Source organism: Salvelinus fontinalis, chromosome 37 (assembly GCF_029448725.1).
Source record: "Salvelinus fontinalis isolate EN_2023a chromosome 37, ASM2944872v1, whole genome shotgun sequence".
In the NCBI taxonomy this organism is placed as follows: domain Eukaryota; kingdom Metazoa; phylum Chordata; class Actinopteri; order Salmoniformes; family Salmonidae; genus Salvelinus; species Salvelinus fontinalis.
This window is the reverse complement of record NC_074701.1, coordinates 32,452,754-32,476,142: the sequence shown is the minus strand read 5'-3', so window position 1 is coordinate 32,476,142 and position 23,389 is coordinate 32,452,754. Positions and strand designations below refer to the sequence as shown.

Genomic DNA, 23,389 nt, shown 5'->3' with positions numbered 1-23,389 from the left:
GTGAAGGATGTTTTGTTGTGAAATAGGAAGCCATTTCTAGATTTAACTTTGGATTGGAGATGTTTGATGTGAGTCTGGAAGGAGAGTTTACAGTCTAACCAGACACCTAGGTATTTGTAATTGTCCACATATTCTAAGTCAGAGCCGTCCAGAGTAGTGATGTTGGACAGGCAGGCAGGTGCAGGCAGCGATCGGTTGAAGAGCATGCATTTAGTTTTACTTGTATTTAAAAGCAATTGGAGGCCACGGAAGGAGAGTTGTATGGCATTGAAGCTCGCCTGGAGGGTTGTTAACACAGTGTCCAAAGAAGGGCCAGAGGTATACAGAATGGTGTCGTCTGCTTAGAGGTGGATCAGAGACTCACCAGCAGCAAGAGCGACATCATTGATGTATACAGAGAAGAGTCGGTCCAAGAATTGAACCCTGTGGCAACCCCATAGAGACTGCCAGAGGCCCGGACAACAGACCCTCAGATTTGATACACTGAACTCTATCTGAGAAGTAGTTGGTGAACCAGGAGATGCAATCATTTGAGAAACCAAGGCTATTGAGTCTGCCGATGAGGATGTGGTGATTGACAGAGTCGAAAGCCTTGGCCAGGTCAATGAATACGGCTGCACAGTATTGTTTCCTATCGATGGCGGTTAAGATATCGTTTAGGACCTTGAGCGTGGCTGAGGTGCACCCATGACCAGCTCTGAAACCAGATTGCATAGCGGAGAAGGTATGATGGGATTCAAAATGGTTGGTAATCTGTTTGTTGACTTGGCTTTCGAAGACCTTAGAAAGGCAGGGTAGGATAGATATAGGTCTGTAGCAGTTTGGGTCAAGAGTGTCCCCCCCTTTGAAGAGAGGTATGACCGCAGCTGCTTTACAATCTTTGGGGATCTCAGACGACACGAAAGAGGTTGAACAGGCTAGTAATAGGGGTGGCAACAATTTCAGCAGATCATTTTAGAAAGAAAGGGTCCAGATTATTTAGCCCAGCTGATTTGTAGGGGTCCAGATTTTGCCGCTCTTTCAGAACATCAGCTGACTGGATTTGGGAGAAGGAGAAATGAGGAGGGCTTGGGCGAGTAGCTGCGGGGGGTGCAGTGCTGTTGACCGGGGTAGAGGTAGCCAGGTGGAAAGCATGGCCAGCCGTAGAGAAATGCTTATTGAATTTCTCAATTATAATGGATTTATCGGCGGTGACAGTGTTTCCTATCTTCAGTGCAGTGGGCAGCTGGGAGGAGGTGTTCTTATTCTACATTGACTTTACAGTGTCCCAGAACTTTTTTGAGTTTGTGTTGCAGGAAGCAAATTTCTAACTGCCTGTGTATATTGGTTTCTAGCTTCCCTGAAAAGTTGCATATCACGGGGGCTGTTCGATGCTAATGCAGAACGCCATAGGATGTTTTTGTGTTGGTTAAGGGCAGTCAGGTCTGTAGAGAACCAAGGGCTATATCTGTTCCTGGTTCTAAATTTCTTGAATGGGGCATGCTTATTTAAGATGGTGAGGAAAGCATTTTAAACAAATAACCAGGCATCCTCTACTGACGGGATGAGATCAATATCCTTACAGGATACCCCGGCCAAAAAGACCTGCTCGCTGAAGTGTTTCAGGGAGCGTTTGACAGTGATGAGGGGTGGTCGTTTGACCGCAGACCCGTTACGGATGCAGGCAATGAGGCAGTGATCGCTGAGATCTTGGTTGAAAACAGCAGAGGTGTATTTAGAGGGCAAGTTGGTTAGGATGATATCTATGAGGGTGCCTGTGTTTACGGCTTTGGGGTGGTACCTGGTAGATCATTTGTGTGAGATTGAGGGCATCAAGCTTAGATTGTAGGATGGCTGGGGTGTTAAGCATGTTCCAGTTTAGGTCGCCTAGCAGTTCACATATGGTGTCCAGAGCACAGCTGGGGCCAAAGGGTGGTCTATAACAGGCGGCAACGGTGATAGACTTTCTTTTAGAGAGGTGGACTGTTAAAAGTAAAAGTTCAAATTGTTTGGGTACAGACCTGGAGAGTAAGACAGAACTCTGCAGGCTATCTTTGCAGTAGATTGCCACACCGGCCCCAACAGCCCCTTTGGCTGTTCTATCTTGTCTGGAAATGTTGTAGTTAGGGATGGACATTTCAGAATTTTTGGTGGTCTTCCTAAGCCAGGATTCAGACACGACTAGAACATCCGGGTTGGCAGTGTGCTAAAGCAGTGAATAAAACAAACTTAGGGAGGAGGCTTCTAATGTTAACATGCATGAAACCAAGGCTATTACGGTTACAGAAGTCATCAAAAGAGAGCGCCTGGGGAATAGGAGTGGAGCTAGGCACTGCAGGGCCTGGATTCACCTCTACATCACCAGAGGAACAGAGGAGGAGTAGGATAAGGGTACGGCTAAAAGCTATGAGAATTGAACGTCTGGAACAGAGAGTAAAAGGAGGTTTCTGGGGGGCGATAAAATAGCTTCACGGTATAATGTTAAGACAAAGGTATGGTAGGATGTGAATACAGTGGAGGTAAACCTAGGTATTGAGTGATGAGAGATATTGTCTCTAGAAACATCATTGAAACCAGTTGATGTCATCGCATGTGTGGGTGGTGGAACTGAAAGGTTGGATAAGGTATAGTGAGCAGGGCTAGAGACTCTACAGTGAAATAAGCCAATAAACACTAACCAGAACAGCAATGGACAAGGCATATTGACATTAAGGAGAGGCATGCTTAGCCGAGTGATCATAAGGGTCCAGTGAGTAGTGAGGTTGGTTGGGGTCACGGCGATTCAGATAGCTAGCCGGGCCATCGGTAGCAAGCTAGCATAGTATGGAGGTCTGTTTTTAGCCACCCCGTGCGTTTCCGTCGGTAGATTAGTGGGGTTCCGTGTGGTAGAGGGGATCAATCCAATTGGCAAAATAGATATAGTTATAGTGACCCAAGAAAAATTGTCCGATAGACTTATTCAGATAGCAGCCGAAAAGACAGCTAACGATTAGCGGGCCACAGATGGGCGTTCAGGTAACGTCGCGACGGAGGGGCCAGTTGGATAACTCCCTCGGGCAGATAACGTCGGTAGTCCAGTCGTGAAGGCCCGGTGGGGCTCCGCATCGGCAGTAAAACTGGTCCGGATAGGTGATTGAAGCCCAGGAGTGGCTGATGGAACTCTTCAGCTGGCTAGCTCCGGAATAATTGATGTTTGCTCCGGGATCGACGTAAACCAATAGTCACATGGAAAGCAGCTAGCCTACTGCGAAATCCAGGTGTAAATGTCCAGAGCTTGCGGTTGAAATCCGGGGATATGGAGAGAAAAATAGGTCCGGTATGTTCTGGTCTGAGTCGCGTTGTACAAAACTGGCGATAGATTTTCTAGCTAAAGGAACAGCTGATGACAAACCGTGGTTAGCCGAATACTAACGTACTAATACTAACTAGACATACATGGAACAGGGGTGAAATCAGGTGAAGGAAAAGGAGGGAGAGGTTGGAAGATAACGGATTAGAAGAAGAACAGGAGGAGAAGAACAGGAGGAGGAGAATGAGGCGGAGAAGAAGAGGAGTAGACGTGGGAGGAGGTGGAGGATGAAAAGAGGTGTAGGAGAAGAAGGACTCACAGCGATAAGTCTGTCTCCGACTGTCAGAGATCCCTCCCTGGTAGCAGGACTCCCATGGACCAGGGCCGTCACAAACACGCCACTCTCCAGACCTATACCGCTGTCTGGATTAGAGAGAAGGATAGAGGACAAAGATATAAAAGCCATGTCCACTAGATGGAACATTATTAAAAGGGATGCATCATAAGGCAGAGTTCAATATGGAAGGTGCCAGAACACTCATTACCAACGTTAACTCTAAAAAGAGTTTGTCAAAAAAGCTGGTACCTTTGTGTCCGATTAGGTTGATGTGTATGGGGGTGACCAGCCTCCCTCCCAGAGACTTCCTTCTGCGCACCACCATGTTGATCAGTCCGCCTCCATTAAGCACCGCGTTCACCACCTGCTTCCTGTCCTTATTGGTCAAATTCACATCATTTAACTTCAGCAGCCAATCGTTCACTCTGAAAAGCAGGAAGTGAAAACGTGTTATTGGAGATGAGGAAAGAACAGGTTGTGTTCAGTGATGTTAAAAGTAACATATGGAAATGTTTTTTAAAAATCTGAGAATTACCTTAACCTTCCATCTGCAATACTTCCTCTGTCAACTCTTGTCACAAATATTCCACAATCTCCTGGTAAATACGGATCATTTACCCCTTCTGCTATGTCAAACCCAAGTGCCTTCAAATCCATGTCATCCTGCAGGAAAACATCTAAGTTTAATATACTGTACACTGGTTTTCTATACATCGGTTCAGAGAATGTATTTACCAGGATTTGGAAATCAATTTATCAAAGTATGAAATCAGTCAATCGAGCCATCAATACATCCACGCATGGGGAAATAATAATTCAATTAAATCGATAACAGTAGTTGACGTCTCGAGACTGACCCTGTCCTTCTCAAACTCCACCACCTCAGTCTCCCACTCCAGAGAGTCTGTGTCGATAGCCGAGTCATGGGAGCTGTGTGCCATCAGCTGACAGAACCTTCCCTCTTTGTCCAGCTGGCTCTCCATCTTCTCTCTGAACACAGTGACAAGACACAGGTCGGGAAGTGATATCACGAAGTATGTGAGGACGGCTGGGGGTTGTTTCGAAACATCCGGAAGTTGGAGAATTGAGCATTTTTCAAACACGTGAAAAAGCTTTTTCCTGCAATCTAGATCTATAATCATTATGCTACCTTCTATGTAAAAAATATGTCACATTTCCTAAATATCTAAGCCTACCTCTTGATCGGTCTGTGGCCACCTGACTGGTGGTTCTTTATTAAACAAACTACATTTGCTTCTCTGGTAAAATCTGGGTAACACATTCAAAAGAATGTGAGACTTATTCAGCACATTTAGTTATTGCTCGTTTTTCTAAAGTCTACCAACCTTGCCAGCAGGCATACCAGCTAAGATTGAGTAGCTAGCTTGTCTAAACTAACTTGATAGCCTGAAATTGGTTCTTGGTAGCTAGTTATGAGGTTGGGAAAATATGTGGGCTAGCTAAAGCCAACTTCAGAAAATTGCTAGGTGGCTAGTAGCACTACATCAACAAAAGACAGGACAAATCTGAGGGGCCTCTGCACACAAGTCATGAAGTGACATCCCAGAGCTGGCTAACATTAGCCACGCAAAACAAGTGTTGAGCTACAATCCTGCAATCACGAGGTGTGATGTAAACAACCAATCAGATTACTCACATGATCTCCGTGTAGTAGGCTACCAGAGTTTTTCAACCTTTGCTTAGTATTAGCGCGCTACAGTAGCTAGCTGACTGTGCTGTTGTGATAATTTCCATCTGCTTGAAGCCTTCCTCCGATCGCTGTCGTATTGTTGACTCCTCCCCTTGTCCAATGGATTATTGCCTCTGGAATCTGTCTTTTTGGATTTACCTCACTATATCGCTATTGGATTAGCTGACAATCCCTCTGAAGGGTATCGCTCCTTGGTCCTCCTTTGGTAGCCAACTCAGCCGTCAATCGGTAAGTCTCTGCTCTCTCTTTTTGTGTGTGTTCTGTGGTTTCCTGCCTGTGCAAGACTAGTTGGTGTTGTTCTCTGGCTTACTACTTAGCCATGTTGACCGTGGTTGGTTGGCTAGCTAGCTAACGTCAGCAGGCTGGTAGGGCTAGCGTCTGCAGGCTGGTAGGGCTAGCGTCTGCAGGCTGGTAGGAATAGCGTCTGCAGGCTGGTAGGAATAGCGTCTGCAGGCTAAAGTCTGCAGGAATTCTGATCGGAAAATAGAAAAGTGAGGTGTAACTTTGCATTGGAGCTTTTGATGCGTATAACGCAAATCCATATATTCATTGTAGTTGCATTCATGCTACCTACCATTTAAAGATGCTGCAAGTGCAGCAAGTCTAAAAAGCGGTAGGAAGGTCATATTCTGCAGTGTGTAAAGGAAAGTTTGAAGGAGAAACTGGCCTACGGTGGCTGACTGTCACTAAGATGCATTATGTCCTCATGAGGCAGACCTAGAGGGGGTCTTTGACTTGAAAGTCTAAATCTTACTATTTTCTTCTTCGTCACAAGGAAGGAGGTCGACCTCTCAAAGTCACAAGAAACAGAGAGAATTTAAAATGGCAGTCACACACTGACCAGTAGAGGGAGATGTTCACATCAATACAGAGGGGATGAGAAAGTTGAAAGTGCGTGTCTGTGTGTGTCTGTGTCTGTGTCTGTGTCTGTGTGTGTGTGTGTGTGTGTGTGTGTGTGTGTGTGTGTGTGTGTGTGTGTGTGTGTGTGTGTGTGTGTGTGTGTGTGTGTGTGTGTGTGTGTGTGTGTGTGTGTATAAAGACTCAGGGACTCACTTGAATTCTTTCAGTTCCCGTGACGAGTCGTTCTTCTGCTTCCTCATGTCGTCAAGGTTACGCAGGGCGTCGGCCAGATCGCTGACCGCCCGGTCCCTCTCCCTACGCAGGTTATCACACAGCGTCCTGGTGGGGCAGGATATGACATCGTCAAGCATCAGCACAGTTTAGTCTGTTATTATTCCTTGCATCCCCTCTCCTTGCTTCCTTCTCGAAACGCATTGGGGAAGATCCGAGGTTCCCCCTCTCTGACCATTTACTCCAATGTGTTTTCAGAAGAGGGCAAGGAGAGAAGATACAAGGAATCAAAGAAAGACCAATTAAGAGCGAGTCTACCCCACCTTTTCTTTTCCCTCTCTCCAGCCCCCCTTCTCTCTCCCCTGTACTCACCGTATGCTCTCTCTCTCTGCCACTATCTTGTCTCTCTCCTGGAAGGCCCAGTCACGTCGACACTTGGCCACCTCAGCCTCCTGCGTGGCCTCCTTCAGCTCCTGAGACATGGCTTCGTACTGCTTCCTCAACACCTCCATCTCCTTGTTGACACGCTCTATGTCCAGGGTGGCAGAATCTTGTTTCTGTCACACACACAGGAGACGCGGACACACGCACACACACACACATGAGACGCAGACACAAGAGAAAAGCAGACACACAGGAGACACAGTTAGTCAGTCACTTTCAGTACATGCAACTTGAACAGATCAAACCCAAATTTCCAGAAACTTTCCAGGTTTCTCAGTAATCCCAGTTGGAGAATTCCCACAATCAGAAGGAAATAACCAGAGGAAATCCTCCAACTGGTATATCTAACACATATTTTAAAGGTGAACTCAGCGATATGACATAGATATAGAAAGTAAACAGCATAGTGGGTCAATTTCCGCAACAACTAAGAGGGTTGAAGCGAGGCTCAACTTCTCCGCTGTTTTGGTTCCCTGGCTTCCATGCTGTGACAGCGTGAAGTGAACCCATGCACATGCGCAGATACTGTGTGTGACTGTGAGAGCGAAGTCTTGCTTCTCGCTCATCTCAATATCTGCGTTGCTGCCGAGTCAACCGGTTTACTGAGTCAACCTTTAGGCATCCCGACTTTTTAAAATGTATTTTACCTTTATTTAACTAGACAAGTCAGTTAAGAACAAATTCTTATTTTCAATGACGGCCTAGCAACGGTGGGTTAACTGCCTTGTTCAGGGGCAGAACGACAGATTTGTACCTCGTCAGCTCGGGGATTCAATCTTGCAACCGTTTGGTTATTAGTCAAACGCTCTAACCACTAGGCTACGCTGCCGCAGTGTAAACCGTGTAAACCGTAGTAGGAGGGCCATCTAGTGGTCTGAACAGGGAAGTGTCAGCAGCAGCAATATTAATCTAGGGGTCTAAATTTTAGGGTCTGTTTTAGGGTCATTCCACTGACATAATCCAATGGTTGACAGTTACTCTAAGCTCCATCATGTGTCTAACCTGTGGCTGGGAGCTGTCACTTCATCATGTGTCTAACCTGTGGCTGGGAGCTGTCACTTCATCATGTGTCTAACCTGTGGCTGGGAGCTGTCACTTCATCATGTGTCTAACCTGTGGCTGGGAGCTGTCACTTCATCATGTGTCTAACCTGTGGCTGGGAGCTGTCACTTCATCATGTGTCTAACCTGTGGCTGGGAGCTGTCACTTCATCATGTGTCTAACCTGTGGCTGGGAGCTGTCACTTCATCATGTGTCTAACCTGTGGCTGGGAGCTGTCACTCCATCATGTGTCTAACCTGTGGCTGGGAGCTGTCACTTCATCATGTGTCTAACCTGTGGCTGGGAGCTGTCACTTCATCATGTGTCTAACCTGTGGCTGGGAGCTGTCACTTCATCATGTGTCTAACCTGTGGCTGGGAGCTGTCACTTCATCATGTGTCTAACCTGTGGCTGGGAGCTGTCACTTCATCATGTGTCTAACCTGTGGCTGGGAGCTGTCACTTCATCATGTGTCTAACCTGTGGCTGGGAGCTGTCACTTCATCATGTGTCTAACCTGTGGCTGGGAGCTGTCACTTCATCATGTGTCTAACCTGTGGCTGGGAGCTGTCACTTCATCATGTGTCTAACCTGTGGCTGGGAGCTGTCACTTCATCATGTGTCTAACCTGTGGCTGGGAGCTGTCACTTCATCATGTGTCTAACCTGTGGCTGGGAGCTGTCACTTCATCATGTGTCTAACCTGTGGCTGGGAGCTGTCACTCCATCATGTGTCTAACCTGTGGCTGGGAGCTGTCACTTCATCATGTGTCTAACCTGTGGCTGGGAGCTGTCACTTCATCATGTGTCTAACCTGTGGCTGGGAGCTGTCACTTCATCATGTGTCTAACCTGTGGCTGGGAGCTGTCACTCCATCATGTGTCTAACCTGTGGCTGGGAGCTGTCACTTCATCATGTGTCTAACCTGTGGCTGGGAGCTGTCACTTCATCATGTGTCTAACCTGTGGCTGGGAGCTGTCACTTCATCATGTGTCTAACCTGTGGCTGGGAGCTGTCACTTCATCATGTGTCTAACCTGTGGCTGGGAGCTGTCACTTCATCATGTGTCTAACCTGTGGCTGGGAGCTGTCACTTCATCATGTGTCTAACCTGTGGCTGGGAGCTGTCACTTCATCATGTGTCTAACCTGTGGCTGGGAGCTGTCACTCCATCATGTGTCTAACCTGTGGCTGGGAGCTGTCACTTCATCATGTGTCTAACCTGTGGCTGGGAGCTGTCACTTCATCATGTGTCTAACCTGTGGCTGGGAGCTGTCACTTCATCATGTGTCTAACCTGTGGCTGGGAGCTGTCACTTCATCATGTGTCTAACCTGTGGCTGGGAGCTGTCACTTCATCATGTGTCTAACCTGTGGCTGGGAGCTGTCACTTCATCATGTGTCTAACCTGTGGCTGGGAGCTGTCACTTCATCATGTGTCTAACCTGTGGCTGGGAGCTGTCACTTCATCATGTGTCTAACCTGTGGCTGGGAGCTGTCACTTCATCATGTGTCTAACCTGTGGCTGGGAGCTGTCACTTCATCATGTGTCTAACCTGTGGCTTGGAGCTGTCACTTCATCATGTGTCTAACCTGTGGCTGGGAGCTGTCACTTTTTGACAGGCAGCAGGGATGGTGTTGATAACTGGGTAGATTGTATTTTTTTCTTTATTCAAATTGACCTTCGATGCCTATGTACTTTGTCCATACCGGTGTTTCAGAAAACATTTGTGTGTGTGTGCTTGCGTGTGTACACAGTGGCAATAAAAATGATGTGAACCCTTTGGAAATACCTGGATTTCTGCATAAATTGGTCATAAAAGTTGATCTGATCTTCTTCTAGGTCACAACAAGACAAAACAGTCCGCTTAAACCAATAAACAGTTATCATGTCTTTATTGAACACACTATGTAAACATTCACAGTGCAGGGTGGAAGAGTATGTGAACCCTTGGATTTAATAACTGGTTGACCCTCCTTTCGCAGCAATAACCTCAAACGTTTTCTATAGTTGCGGATCAGACCTGCACAATGATCAGGATGAATTTTGGACCATTCCTCTTTACAAAACTGTTTCAGTTCAGCAATATTCTTGGGATATCTTGTGTGAACTGCTCTGTTGAGGACATGCCACAGCATCTCAATTGGGTTAAGGTCAGGGCTCTGACTGGGCACCTCCAGAAGGCGTATTTTCTTCTGTTGAAGCCATTCTGTTGTTGATTTACTTCTGTGTTTTGTGTTGTTGTCCTGTTGCGTCACCCAACTTCTGTTGAGCTTCAATTGGCAGACAGATAGGCTAACATTCTCCTGCAAAACGATTGCGGGATGCTGGCTTTCTAGGCAGAGTCTCAAAGAAAAAGCCATATCGCAGACTGGCCAATAAAAAGAAAAGATTAAGATGGGAAAAAGAATACAGACACTGGACAGAGAAACTCTGCCTAGAAGGCCAGCATCCCGGAGTCGCCTCTTCACTGTTGATGTTGAGACTGGTGTTTTGCGGGTACCATTTAATGAAACTGCCATTTGAAAACTTGTGAGGCGTCGGTTTCTCAAACTAGACACACTAATGTGCTTGCCCTCTTGCTCAGTTGTGCACCAGAGCCTCCCACTCCTCTTTCTATTCTGGTTATAGACAGTTTGCGCTGCTCTGTGAATGGGAGTAGTACACAGCGTTGTACGAGATCTTCAGTTTCATGGCAATTTCTCGCATGGAATAGCCTTCATTTCTCAGAACAAGAAGACTGACGAGTTTCAGAAGGAAGTTATTCGTTTCTAGACATTTTGAGCCTGTAATCGAACCTACAAATGCTGATGCTCCAGATACTCAGCTAGTCTAAAGAAGGCCAGTTTTATTGCTTCTTTAAATCAGAACAACAGTTTTCAGCTGTGCTAACATAATTGCAAAAGGGTTTTCTAATGATCAATTAGCCTTTTAAAACTATAAACTTGGATTAGCAAACACAACGTGCCATTGGAACACAGGAGTGATGGTTGCTGATAATGGGCCTCTGTACGCCTATGTAGATATTCCATTAAAAATCTGCCGTTTCCAGCTACAATAGTCATTTACAACATTAACAATGTCTACACTATATTTCTGATCAATTTGATGTTATTTAATGGACACATTTTGATTTTCTTTCAAAAACAAGGACATTTCTAAGTTACCCCAAACTTTTGAACGGTAGTGTATATACATTTTTTTTAATGCGTAAATAGGTGTATTATATCTGTAAGGTGTATGTGTTGTTCCCAGGTGCGAGTGTGTTCACTGTCTAGCAAGGTAATACTCTCTCAGTAGCTGGTCTCCCTGTATGACAACCTTTGTCCTCTCTCTAATACAGGTGTTTGTGCGTTGTTCCCAGGTGTGTGTGTGTGTGTTACCTGTCTAGCCTGGTAGTATTCTCTCAGTAGCTGTTCTTTCTGTATGATAGCTTCTGTCCTCTCCTTGCGGGCCACGTCTCTCTCCTCCCGGACCGCCTCGATATCTTTACAAGCCTGGCTCAACTCCTTCTGGGCCTCAGCCTTGTCCTTCACCTCGTGGCAGAACTTCTCCAACAGCTCGTTCCTCTCACAGATTGCTCTATCCCGGTCCACCAACGATGAGTTCAGCTCCTAAAAACAAACATTTCAATCAGATTTAACAGCATAACACAATCAATCACAAAATCTCTTCGTTGATCAGGCAGTGACGTTAAACGGGTGTCCTGACTCTCTGAGGTCATTAAAGATCCCATGGCACTTATCGTAAGAGTAGGGGTGTTAACCCCGGTGTCCTGGCTAAATTCCCAATCTGGCCCTCAAACCATCATGGTCACCTAATAATCCCCAGTTTACAATTGGCTCATTCATCCCCCTCCTCTCCCCTGTAACTATTCCCCAGGTCGTTGCTGCAAATGAGAACGTTTTCTCAGTCAACTTACCTGGTAAAATAACGGTAAAATAAAAAAATAAAAAAATAAAGTGACAAATTAAGCTAATTGGCAGTGGTCTGAGAGCCTAGTAACCACAAAAAGTGTTAAACAAATCAAAATCCTTCAAGTAGCCACTGTAAGAATATGTTGAACGTAAATGCACAACGCAGAGGACTAGAATTAGCGATCAATGGAAACAGCGTTTTTTCTGTAATAGGGCATCAATGGAAATAGTTGGTTTTCAGTTCAACATCTGTTAGTAATGTCAGTCCTAAACTCATAGCTACATGTGGCACGTTCTCATTGGTCCAACCTGAAATAGGATACTTGTTATTTGGCCATTGGCCCAGTTTTATTGCAAGGAATTCTAATTGGTCAACCACCGGCTAGGGCTGGGTTATAAAGTGCATCCTGTCTCCTTTGTTCTGTGGAGAATCACTGAGGCCAGGGAAGCATGTACATCTACCGCTCTGCATGATTTGTCCACTTTGAATAAGAATAAACATATTTTCCTCCCCCTGATTTGTTTTGGTGTTCGTGTTATTGAAGAATAACATCAAATGCTAACACTTGGTGCCGTGACCCGAAATGAATTGGTCAACAAGAAAAACTCAACTGTGTGTTGATCCAGAAGAAAGGCTGAGCACAAGCCACTTTGGGGAGTCAACTCTTAATCTCCTGATTGATGGAAGTGCTGGGTAAGTCAAGACCAATATAACAAACTTTTTTCTTCTTTTTTTAAAATCAGGTTAAAATTAGTGCGTACAATGAGTGATACGTATCTGTGATGTATAAGGTTCAAGTCCTTTGTTCTCTATTAAAAGGTTAGTCCTTTTTGTGAAACCTTGTTGCATAGAAGTGAGCTGCTAGTTGAGTAGCAATTTTTACACGTGTGGTTAATGTAAGCCTTCAAGTTTTTTGAAGTGGACATAAGTTATGGGTAGCCAGGCCCTACAGAAACAATGTGTTCTAGAAGAGGTTTTGTGTTCTAGAAGAGGTTTGAGTCCTTAAAAAGGGGTTACACACACTTTGGGGTGAAATAAATAGATTTCATTTTTATTTCACCTTTATTTAACCAGGTAGGCCAGTTGAGAACAAGTTCTCATTTACAACTGCGACCTGGCCAAGATAAAGCAATGCTGTGCGAAAAAACAACAGAGTTACACATGGAATAAACAAACATACAGTCAATAACATAATAGAAGATCTGTATATGGTGTGTGCAAATGAAGTAAGGAGGTAAGGCAATAAATAGGCCATAGGGGCGAAGTAATTACAATTTTAGCAATTAACACTGGAGTGATAGATGTGCAGATGAGGATGTGCAAGTAGAAATACTGGTGTGCAAAAGAGCAGGGGAAAAAATATGAGGTAGGTAGTTGGATGAGCTATTTACAGATGTGCAGTGTACAGCTACAGTGAACGGTAAGCTGCTCAGATAGCTGAAGTCTCCAACTTCAGTGATTTTTGCCATTTGTTCCAGTCATTGGCAGCAGAGAACTGGAAGCCAAAGGAGGTATTGGCTTTGGGGATGATCAGTGAGATATACCTGCTGGAGCGTGTGCTGCGGGTGGGTGTTATCGTGACCAGGGAGATGAAATATGGAGGAGCTTTACCAAGCAAATACTTAGAGCCAGTGGGTCTGTCGAACTAATATGTAGCGAGGGCCAGCTAATGAGAGCATACAGGTCACAGTGGTGGGTTGTATATGGGGCTTTGGTGACAAAACAACTGTTGAAGTTAATGTAATGCCATTAAGTGAGAAAACAACTCTGGAAAAGGTTGGAACAGCTCCTCCAGATGTGAGCATGAAAGAGATTTTAAATTCACTGTCTAGTGTGATAGCCCCTCCATGCTCTTTCTTCTGGGTTTTGCTGTGCTTACTTCCTGCAGGAGATTAGTGGGCGGAGCTGGGAGGGTAATTAGTGCTGATGGGGCACACCTGTGAAAGCTCAGGTGTGGCATAAAACCACTTTTTCCCCATTCAGCAAGAGATTCCTCTCTCCATGCATACCTTTGGTTGTTTTGTTGTGGCTTTGGCAGTTGACACCTAATTTACTGACCTTCATGCCTCACCTGATTACTGTTGTGAGTTTTTACTTTATTTATGGAATAAATTCATTTTGTTATTCCTTTACTGTGTGTGGTTTCCCATTGTTTGTTACAATCTTGAGCCAGGTTGTAACAAGTGGGGGCTCATCTGGGACCTCTGGAGTTACTCCCTGGAATTGCATTTGTTTAGTAGCATTTTCTAACTGGTTAATGTGGTATTTCAAAGTAAAGTGCTATGTGATTATTGTTTGGCTAACCCTTCAGTCTATGGGGTTGTGTTGTGGGCACTACTTTGACTGGAAGTTATATACTAAGGTACAAAGTATGTGACATTTGGATACTGCCAGTTGCTACTTTCTTTGGTTACACACCTGTGGTTGGTGTGGAAGTAGTGTTGGTTTGTGCTGCAGTTGAGAGCGGATCACAGTTTATCTCCATCCCCTGTTCCGGTTGGAGATCCTGCTTTGCTCATTGTTGGGACATCCGGTTAGTGTTTGTGCTGTGTTAGCAGTGAGAGATTGTTCGGGTAGCGTGAACGGACCACCTGGACTTGTCTTCTCCCCTGGTAGGTTTAGCGACGTTATGACATGTTGGGCAGTGTTAACTCTGTTACTTTTGTTTGGTGACCGTGGCTGGAGCAGTTGTCTCGGGAGCACATCCATGGCTCGGAGGGGTAACCAGCTTGCTGGGAGATTTTTCTGCGACAGCGGGCTAAAGTACATAAATACCCACCGCCAGTACCTGCATGAAGACCAGGGTTGAGCTAGTAATAGGTTGAGGAAGTTCCATTTGTTTTTTTGTCTCTCGTGTGGTTGACACTGCTTCTATTTTCTTAAACCCAATTGGGCCGAGAACAGGTTGTTCGTCCATAGTTGGTTTACTGTTAGACTATGGCTAACATTGACGAATTCTTCAAGTCCCAAGGGGGAGCTTCTGGATTGCTATACTAAAGACCAATTGTTACGAATTGAGATGGACGATGAGATGTTCAAGTCCATACTAAAGGCCAACTTGATCGAATCCAGCATTCAAATGGAGTAATTTTCTCCTGGTTTGGCTACATTTCGGTCCACTACAAATACCCCTAATCCGTTCTGAAAAGCAAAAGAAACGGTTGTTGCTACAACTAGATCATGATAGGCTGAAACAGCAACAAGCCTTGCAAAAGGTGTTGGATTTCAGATTTCAGGAATTGGCCTGACTCCGACCATACGCTGATGTTGGAATGTGTGCTAACTGAGGAAGCACAAGAGGCCTACTCGGCTCTTTACGTTGCTGACAGCCAAAACTATGGCAAAGTTAAAGATGCTGTGTTGCACACCTATGAGTTAGTTCCTGAAGCGTATCACCAGCGGTTTAGAACCTGGAAAAAAGTTGACAGACCTATGTTGAGTTCGCACAGAATTTGCACACCCAGTTTAACCAATGGTGCACTTCATTGGATGTTACAACCTACGAGCAGTTATGCAGTTTAGTTGTGCTGGAGCAGTTCAAAGATTCTCTGACTGCCTTGCCACACACAAATGAGCACAAGATGCAGACCGCCACGGAGGCTGCCGTCTTGGCTGAGGAATATGTGCTGATGCATAAAGGTCACTTCGGGGAACCCCTTCGCAGTGATGGTCCCAGGGAGATTCATGACTAAATTCTTTAATACTGCGCCTTATCTTGTCTCAAGGGTTGAATGTGGTTCCCATGTGGTTCCAGTGTGTTAGTTCAGGGTATAGAAATGGGTCTTGTTCCAGTGCCATTGCACTTTGTGAAAGTACACTCTGAGTTAATCAGTGGAATATTCAGAGTGGGAGTACGTCCTATGTTGCCAGTAAAAGGTGTGACCTTTATAATGGGAAACGATATTGCCGGAGGAAAGGTAGTACCCGTATTGGAAGTATTGGATAAAAGTGACCACTCTCTCTCCAATGAGCTGGCACAGAGTTATCCACATGTGTTCCCTGCTTGTGCTGTCACTCGTGCTCAGGCACGACAAGAGAGTGACGTGATAGATTTGTCTAACACAGTTCTGTTCAAAGAGGATGATCAAGAGGATGGGTTGTGCGCTACCTCTGGGAAGCTGATCACCTCTGACAAACAGCCCAGGAAAGAAGCGAAGAAAGTTGAACTTATTGCTGATGCAATACAGTTACCAGTCACTCGTGAGCAGCTGGTTGCTAACCAAAAGGTTGACACAAAGCTTGCTAAATGTTTTTCTAGTGTTGTCTCATTGGAAGAGGTAAAGAAGAAAAATGTGGCTTACTTCATTGATGGTAATCTCCTCATGCGTAAATGGACATCCCATGATGACGCGGGCGGAGATTGGAATGCTGTTTACCAAATAGTGATTCCTAAAGCCTTTCGACAAAATGTGTTATCCCTTGCTCATGATCACCAGTGGTCTGGTCATTTAGGAATCACAAAAACTTATGATCGGATTCTTCGCCATTTCTTTTGGCCAGGTTTAAAACAAGATGTGTCTCAGTACTGTCGTACATGCCACACATGTCAGATAACAGGAAAACCAAATCAGGTTATTCCTCCCGCTCCTCTTTGTCCAATACCTGTCATAGGTGAACCATTCGAACATGTGGTGGTTGATTGTGTTGGACCATTACCGAAGACAAAATCGGGTAACCAGTTTCTGTTGACAATTATGTGTATGGCAACAAGATACCCCGAGGCCATTCCTCTGCGAAGGATTACAGCCCCGGTAGTGAGTAAAGCCTTAATTAAATTCTTCACGACATTCGGATTACCTAAGGTGGTACAAAGTGATCAAGCTACCAATTTCCTGTCCAAGCTTTTCAAGCAGGTGTTAAAATCCTTGTCAATTACGCACCGTGTGTCAAGCGCCTATCACCCAGAGTCTCAGGGTGCGCTTGAACGTTGGCATCAGACATTGAAGTCTATGCTACGTAAATATTGTTTGTAATCTGAGAAAGATTGGGATGAGGGAGTTCCTCTAGTTTTGTTTGCTGCTCGTGACACTGTACAGGAGTCCCTAGGTTTCAGCCCGGCTGAACTAGTGTTTGGTCACACAGTGAGAGGACCAATGAAAGTTCTTAAAGAACAATTTTTGTCCCAAGAGTTGTGTACAGGAGATGAAAATGTGTTGGACTACGTTAGTCGCTTTCGGGAGCGCCTACACCAAGCCTGTGCTCTTGCAAAGGAAGCTCTGTCTTCCTCCCAAAGGATCATGAAAAGACACTATGATAAAGAGGCTGTTTCTCGTCCACTACAGCCAGGTGACCAAGTACTGGTGTTATTGCCTGTTCCAGGATCTTCACTGTCAGCTCGTTTCTCTGGTCCTTACTTCATTGAGAAGAAATTAAGTGAAACTGATTATGTGCTTCAAACGCCTGATAGAAAACGCCAATCTCGTGTGTGCCACATTAACATGTTAAAAGCCTACCACATCCGACCCGTCACCCAAGTGGATAGTTCAAAAATAGAGGAAGGTACTGCTGTCTCCTCTGCTTCTACTGCTATGATAGTGGACTGTCATATTGATGATGGTGAGGGAGATGGATTAGAGTTGCGCAATACTCAGCAGCAGTGCGTTAGATTGCCCAACTCAGAAATGCTGTTGTCTATCCAGTCAGGTCTGGTTCATTTAACGGACGGACAGGCCGACGATGTTGTGAGGCTACTACACAGTTTTCCATGTCTCTTTAATGACGTTCCTACTCGCACAAATGTGTTGGAACATGACATTAATGTTGGAAATGCTACACCTATCAAGCAGCACCCCTATCGTATCAACGCTTACAAAAGGAAGATAATGAGGGATGAAGTGACATATTTGTTGGAGAATGACCTGGCTACGCCAAGTTCAAGCCCTTGGAGTTCTCCTTGCATTCTGGTTCCTAAACCTGATGGTACGTCCAGGTTATGTACGGATTATCGAAAGGTTAATTCTGTCACAATGCCAGATTCGTTCCCGTTACCCAGACTGGACGACTGTATCGACACTATTGGAGCTGCTAAGTATGTTACTAAGTTGGGCCTCTTAAAAGGTTACTGGCAGGTTCCGTTAACTTCACGTGCTTCGGAGATTTCAGCTTTTGTAACCCCCGACAACTTCCTACAGTACTCAGTCATGGCTTTTGGGATGCGAAATGCACCAGCCACTTTCCAACGACTGGTTAACTCCGTATTAGCTGGAGTACCCAACTGTAGTGCTTATCTTGATGATCTGGTGATTTATTCGTCTGAGTGGTCAGATCATGTTGACTCTCTCAGGGTAGTATGTGAACGGTTGGCAGCTGCTTCGCTAACCCTGAACTTGGCAAAGTGCGAGTTTGGAAAAGCTACTGTTACTTATCTTGGCAAAGAGGTCGGCCATGGACAGGTGCGCCCTGTTGATGCCAAGGTGTTGGCTATAACTGCATTTCCCGCACCTACCACCAGACGACAGCTACGCCGTTTTTTAGGGATGGTTGGCTACTACCGTAGTTTCTGTCAAAATTTCTCTGCGGTAGTTGCGCCATTGACCGATTTACTTAGTCCGGCTAAATCATTTGTGTGGTCTCCGGATTGTAAAATAGCTTTTGAATCTGCAAAAGCCCTCTTGTGTAATACCCCTGTACTTGCTGCTCCGGATTTTGAAAAACCGTTTCAACTTGAGGTAGATGCTAGTGCCAGAGGTGCTGGTGCTGTTCTACTGCAGCAGGACAAGAGTGGAGTGGATCATCCTGTTTGTTATTTTTCTCGGAAGTTTAACAAATGTCAGACAAAATATGCCACAATAGAACAGGAAGCTCTTGCTTTGTTGTTGGCTCTGCAGTACTTTGAGGTGTACATTGGTTCCAGTGCCCTACCAGTAATTGTATATACGGACCACAACCCCTTAGTGTTTCTCCACCGTATGTACAATCAGAACCAGCGCCTAATGCGTTGGGCCCTGATTGTGCAAAATTATAATATGGAAATCCGCCACAAAAAGGGTTCAGAAAATGTGATAGCAGATGCTTTGTCGCGTGTGTAAAAATAAATAAGTTTGTATGTTTTGTAAATGTGTTCGCAATCCCTAGGGTTGCTCTTTTAAGGGTGGGAGTGTTACGGATACAAATGTTCTGTGTGTATCCTGTGTGTATTTCTTTTCTCTCCTTCTCCCCTACTCACAGGTGACAATCATTCCCCAATCAGTCATCAATCAGTCGCTAATCGGAAGACACCTGCTCCTTTCCCCTACCCAATCACAGTCCCTTTCCCTTGGTTTAAAACCCCTGTCAGTTGTTGTCTCAGGAGCTCAATCTCTTTTGTAAATGCCTTCTGTCTGTAGATCGCTTGTGTGTTTTGCATCTACATGTCACTTTGTCCCCACCTGTGAGTATTGTTTTGGTTATGGTGTTTGAGTGTTTGTTTGATGGTGGGAAAAGGGGATAACCAGACAAGTTGCCCTTGGGCTACACTACCCGTAGTTAAATATTGTTAAAAACACTAGTTAGAACTGGGCGGACCACCCCCTGTATTTTTGGTTAGTTAGTTAGCTGTTTGTGAATTAGGCTAGTCTAGCTTAGGGGTGTTTTTGAATTATTATTCTTTCATTCCTTGGGTCCCGCTCAGCCCCTTTTCCTGCTCCCCCCATTACCGTGTGTTTTTAAATAAACCTTGAGTGTTTGACGGTAGTAATTTAGTTGTCTGTGGTTATTTTTGTTCTCACTGTTACGTTGTCACTATAATAATTTGCATGAGTTGTGTTACGGGTCCCATTACCATCCCCCCTAGACTGTCGGGCCAGAGGGATTCGTAACACAGACCATGGCAAAATCGGCCATTTCTGCCGTGGTAAAGGTCATTGAAAAAATGAATGCCCTGTCCTTAGTTAAAGCTAGGCCTTCTGGGGTTAATGCGCCCGTTAGGCCTAACACATTAGCGGCACCTGTTTTTAAGTTAAGGAATTCAATTGTTCCACCTCAAGACCAGTAAAAAAAAACATTGTGTATGGTTGACATTGCATCCATCTATTCACTGTTCATTACGGAGGGTTACGTATCTGTTATGAATTTTATGAATGACTAAATGCTGTATACATTTAACGTAGAACTACAACTAACAGAATTCTACCCTGTCTCTGTATAATGATAAATAATTTTTCTCCATAAGAGGGACTGTTAGCAGGCAAGGAACTGTGGCAGACAACTTGTGACCACTGTGGAACTGATAACAGGGAAGGAAGTCTCCCCACCCAGGGAGGGGAGAAACCTTGGGCTTGTAGTGGATTGTATAACAGGTGGCAGGCAATGTATGAGAAGGAGAAGACTTGTGAACTGTATTGTCATAGTCTTAGAGGATGGACAGTTATGACAAAATGAGAGGTATATAAACCAATGTACATGTAAGGATGGGCATAAATAAATAAATAAACAAACATCGTAAATAAACATTGACTATTGTAGACTGGCCTCTGTCTGTTTCATTTCAACAAGAACCTTACAAATTATTGGTAACAGACCGAGTAGGTTAATGAAGTTCAGTTTATGAACATTGAGAAAATAATTCTCATAACAGTATCCTTGATGGGTAACCGAGGGTCCCAGTTAATCTCCTGCGAGACACTGGTGCTTCAGTCTCATTCTTCAGTCAGTGCTCCCTTTTTCTCCAGAGACAGATACAGGACAGTCTTGATCCGAGGGATAGGTTTGCATATTGTCTGTCCCTTTACACAAACCTGTGCTCTCCATAGATCTTGTACAAGGTGAGGTCATGATAGGAGTGCGTCCCTCATTGCCTGTCAAAGGAGTGGCGGTGATTCTAGGAAATGACCTTGCCGGTGGGCGGGTCTGGCGAAATATATAACCACCTCTCGTGGTTTTCATGCCTTCGGCCCATCTGAGGTGCCGGATGAAAGTGCTGAGTTTCCCCAAAGTCTTTACTGCTTGTGACTCGTGCAATGAGCCGCGCTGATTCCGTGTCGGAGTCTGGTGTAGGGACCAGCGAGGTGGCGGACTATTCTGAAACTTGTGGGCCGGACCTTTCTGTTTCCCGTAGTGACCTGGTAGCAGAACAGTGGGCTGACCCTACTTTGAAATGATTGTTTGAGCAGGTCCTCCTGGCTGATGATGTTCCAAGTGTAGTACAGCAATACTACTTACAGGATCAAATTGTTGGTGAGAAAATGGCTGCCTCATGGTGACCCTGTCATTCAAAATTGTGGTACCATATACCTTACGTGATTTTGTTTTGCAGACCTCATGGGGATATTGCTGGTCATTTGGGTGTTCGGAAGACCTATGACCGTATTGTGTCATTTCTTTTGGACTTGGCTGAAAAGAGATGTCTCAGCATTTATCAAACTTTGCCAGTTGACTGAAGCATAACCAGACGTTAAAGCCAGCACCTTTGTACCCAATACCAGTAGTAAGCCAACCCTTCAAGCATTTAACTATTGATTGTGTTGGCCCATTGCCTTGTTCCAAAGCCGGTTATATTTACTTGCTTACGGTGATAAGACCCGTTATCCCGCTTCTTATCCTCTCCATATCATAACAACCAAGTCTATTGTTAGGGCATTGACTCCGTTTATTTCTGTTTTCAGAATAGCCCAAATTATTAAAAGTGATCAAGGTTCCAATTTCACGTTTGCACAGGTGTTAAGCCAACTTCGCATCAGACACAATCTTGCGACCGCATATCATGCAGAGTCAGAGAGCCCTGGAGCGGTTCCATCAGACCTTGAAGTTGTTGTACCGAGACTGGGAGGAGGGGTAGCCTTGGTTGATGCTTGCAGCTAGAAGTTTTACAGGAAAGCACAGGATTTAGCCCTGACAACCTAGTCGCTTAGCCCAGATGGTGTCCTAGAAGGATGGTTAAAGAATTCAGAGTCTCTGGGTAGATTGGATACTCTGCTGGGACACTTGTCTGTTCCTTGTTGTGCCGAGCTCTGAATTTGGTCATGAGTTGTACTACTTTAATTACAGACATGCCTTCTCGTACCCATTTGGTAAATCATGATATTGACGTTGGTGATGCCACACTTATCCGGCAACGGTTTTACCGTGTGTTAGAGAAAGAAACATTTAAAGTCAGATTCAGTATATGCTTGATAATGAAATATTAAGGGGAGGACAATGTTTTTGGCGGATGCGTTGTCCTGTGTGCCTTCTCCTTAGCCGTCCTGTTTAATACTGTGTTTGGTCTCCTCTCGCGGTCTCTCTCCTCCTCCTCTTCTTAATTTGCATCCAGGCGCCATGGTTGCTGGAGGTGTGGGTTAAGTGGTGGACCTAGGTGGTTGGATGTCCAGGGAGTATGGTATATTTTTGCTTGTGTTTATTAAAACATTTTTGAATTTGTTTCAGGAACATAGGAGGTCCCTGTTTTTATGGGTGGGGTGTGATAGACGGAGCAGGGAGGGGCTAATGGGTTTGGCCGCGCTTACTTCCTGCAGGAGATTGGTGGGCAGAGCTGGGAGGGTTGTCAGTGCTGATGGGGCACACCTGTGAAAGCTCAACGGTTGCATAAAGCCACTGTTTCCCAATTCAGCAAGAGATTACTCTCTCCATACATACCTTTGTAGTTGACACCTAATTTACTGACCGTCATGTATCATCTGATTATTGTTGCGAGTGTTTACTTTATTTATGGAATAAATTCATTTTGTTATTCCTTTACTCGGTGTGTGGTTTCCCATTGTTTGTTACAATCTTGAGCCAGGTTGTAACAAGTCATATGAAGAACCATTTCAAAGTAGAAGTGTAGGCACGAGAAAAATATTCTGTCATTGTTGACAAAGATGGAATCTGTCTGATTGGGAAAAATAAAGTGTCTAATTTGTTGACAAAGACTATGGTCTTGAACTGTTTTAGCAGAAGAAACAAAACGGGTTGAGAAATTCTTTCTGGGGAATCATGACAGGACGTTAAAGTTTGAAAGCTCTTGGTGAACAGAAACCTTGAAAGAAGAGATTCAACAATTACAGGAGAGGGTAGTAAAAACAGACTTGGCGCCAACAAGTGGACACTTTGTTCCCTCAATCTACCCTCAGGCTAAGTTGCGCAAAAATGATCGGGTTTCAAGCATCTGGTCAGCATTACCTGGCTTTGAGTCAACAGATTCTGACAGCAGTGACAAACGATGTCTTAGGCCAACCAGAACACAGGCTGTAAAGGGTAGTAAAGACAAACCTGGGGTGAAAGTAATCACACAAATCAGCATGTCAAAAACGTTAACATCCACGAGAAGTGGGTATGAAAACATAGGACGATTTGAAGCGTTAAGAAACTCTACAATCTTAGGAAGTTAGTTACAAGCCTTTGTTTTGAACAACCGTGAACATGGTGTACTTGAAGAGAAGGTATATGGAGGGCGAGCCATACACATGGCTGACTCGAGGGCGAGCCGACACATTGCTGGCTTCCGGGTTGGAGGCGCGCTGTGTTAAGAAGCAGTGCGGCTTGGTTGGGTTGTGCGGAGGACGCGTGGCTTTCGACCTTCGTCTCTCCCGAGCCCGTACGGGAGTTGTAGCGATGAGACAAGATAGTAATTACTAGCGATTGGATACCACGAAAATTGGGGAGAAAAGGGGATAAATAAATAAATAAAATAAATAAAAAATCCTAC

At 44.9% G+C, this 23,389-nt stretch overlaps 1 protein-coding gene across 8 annotated transcripts in view; it reads right to left on the bottom strand.

Moving 5' to 3' along the window:
• Positions 1 to 23,389, bottom strand: part of LOC129836539 (disks large homolog 5-like) — a 110,232-nt gene that overhangs the window by 38,222 nt on the left and 48,621 nt on the right. For all 8 annotated transcript variants that reach the window (XM_055902861.1, XM_055902863.1, XM_055902867.1 and 5 more), the window contains 7 exons: positions 11,253 to 11,483; positions 6,760 to 6,944; positions 6,370 to 6,495; positions 4,463 to 4,595; positions 4,141 to 4,268; positions 3,855 to 4,030; positions 3,588 to 3,691 (listed from right to left, as the gene is read on the bottom strand). In XM_055902861.1, coding sequence (XP_055758836.1) covers positions 3,588 to 3,691; positions 3,855 to 4,030; positions 4,141 to 4,268; positions 4,463 to 4,595; positions 6,370 to 6,495; positions 6,760 to 6,944; positions 11,253 to 11,483 — 1,083 coding nt within the window. The remainder of the gene's footprint in view (positions 1 to 3,587; positions 3,692 to 3,854; positions 4,031 to 4,140; positions 4,269 to 4,462; positions 4,596 to 6,369; positions 6,496 to 6,759; positions 6,945 to 11,252; positions 11,484 to 23,389) is intronic.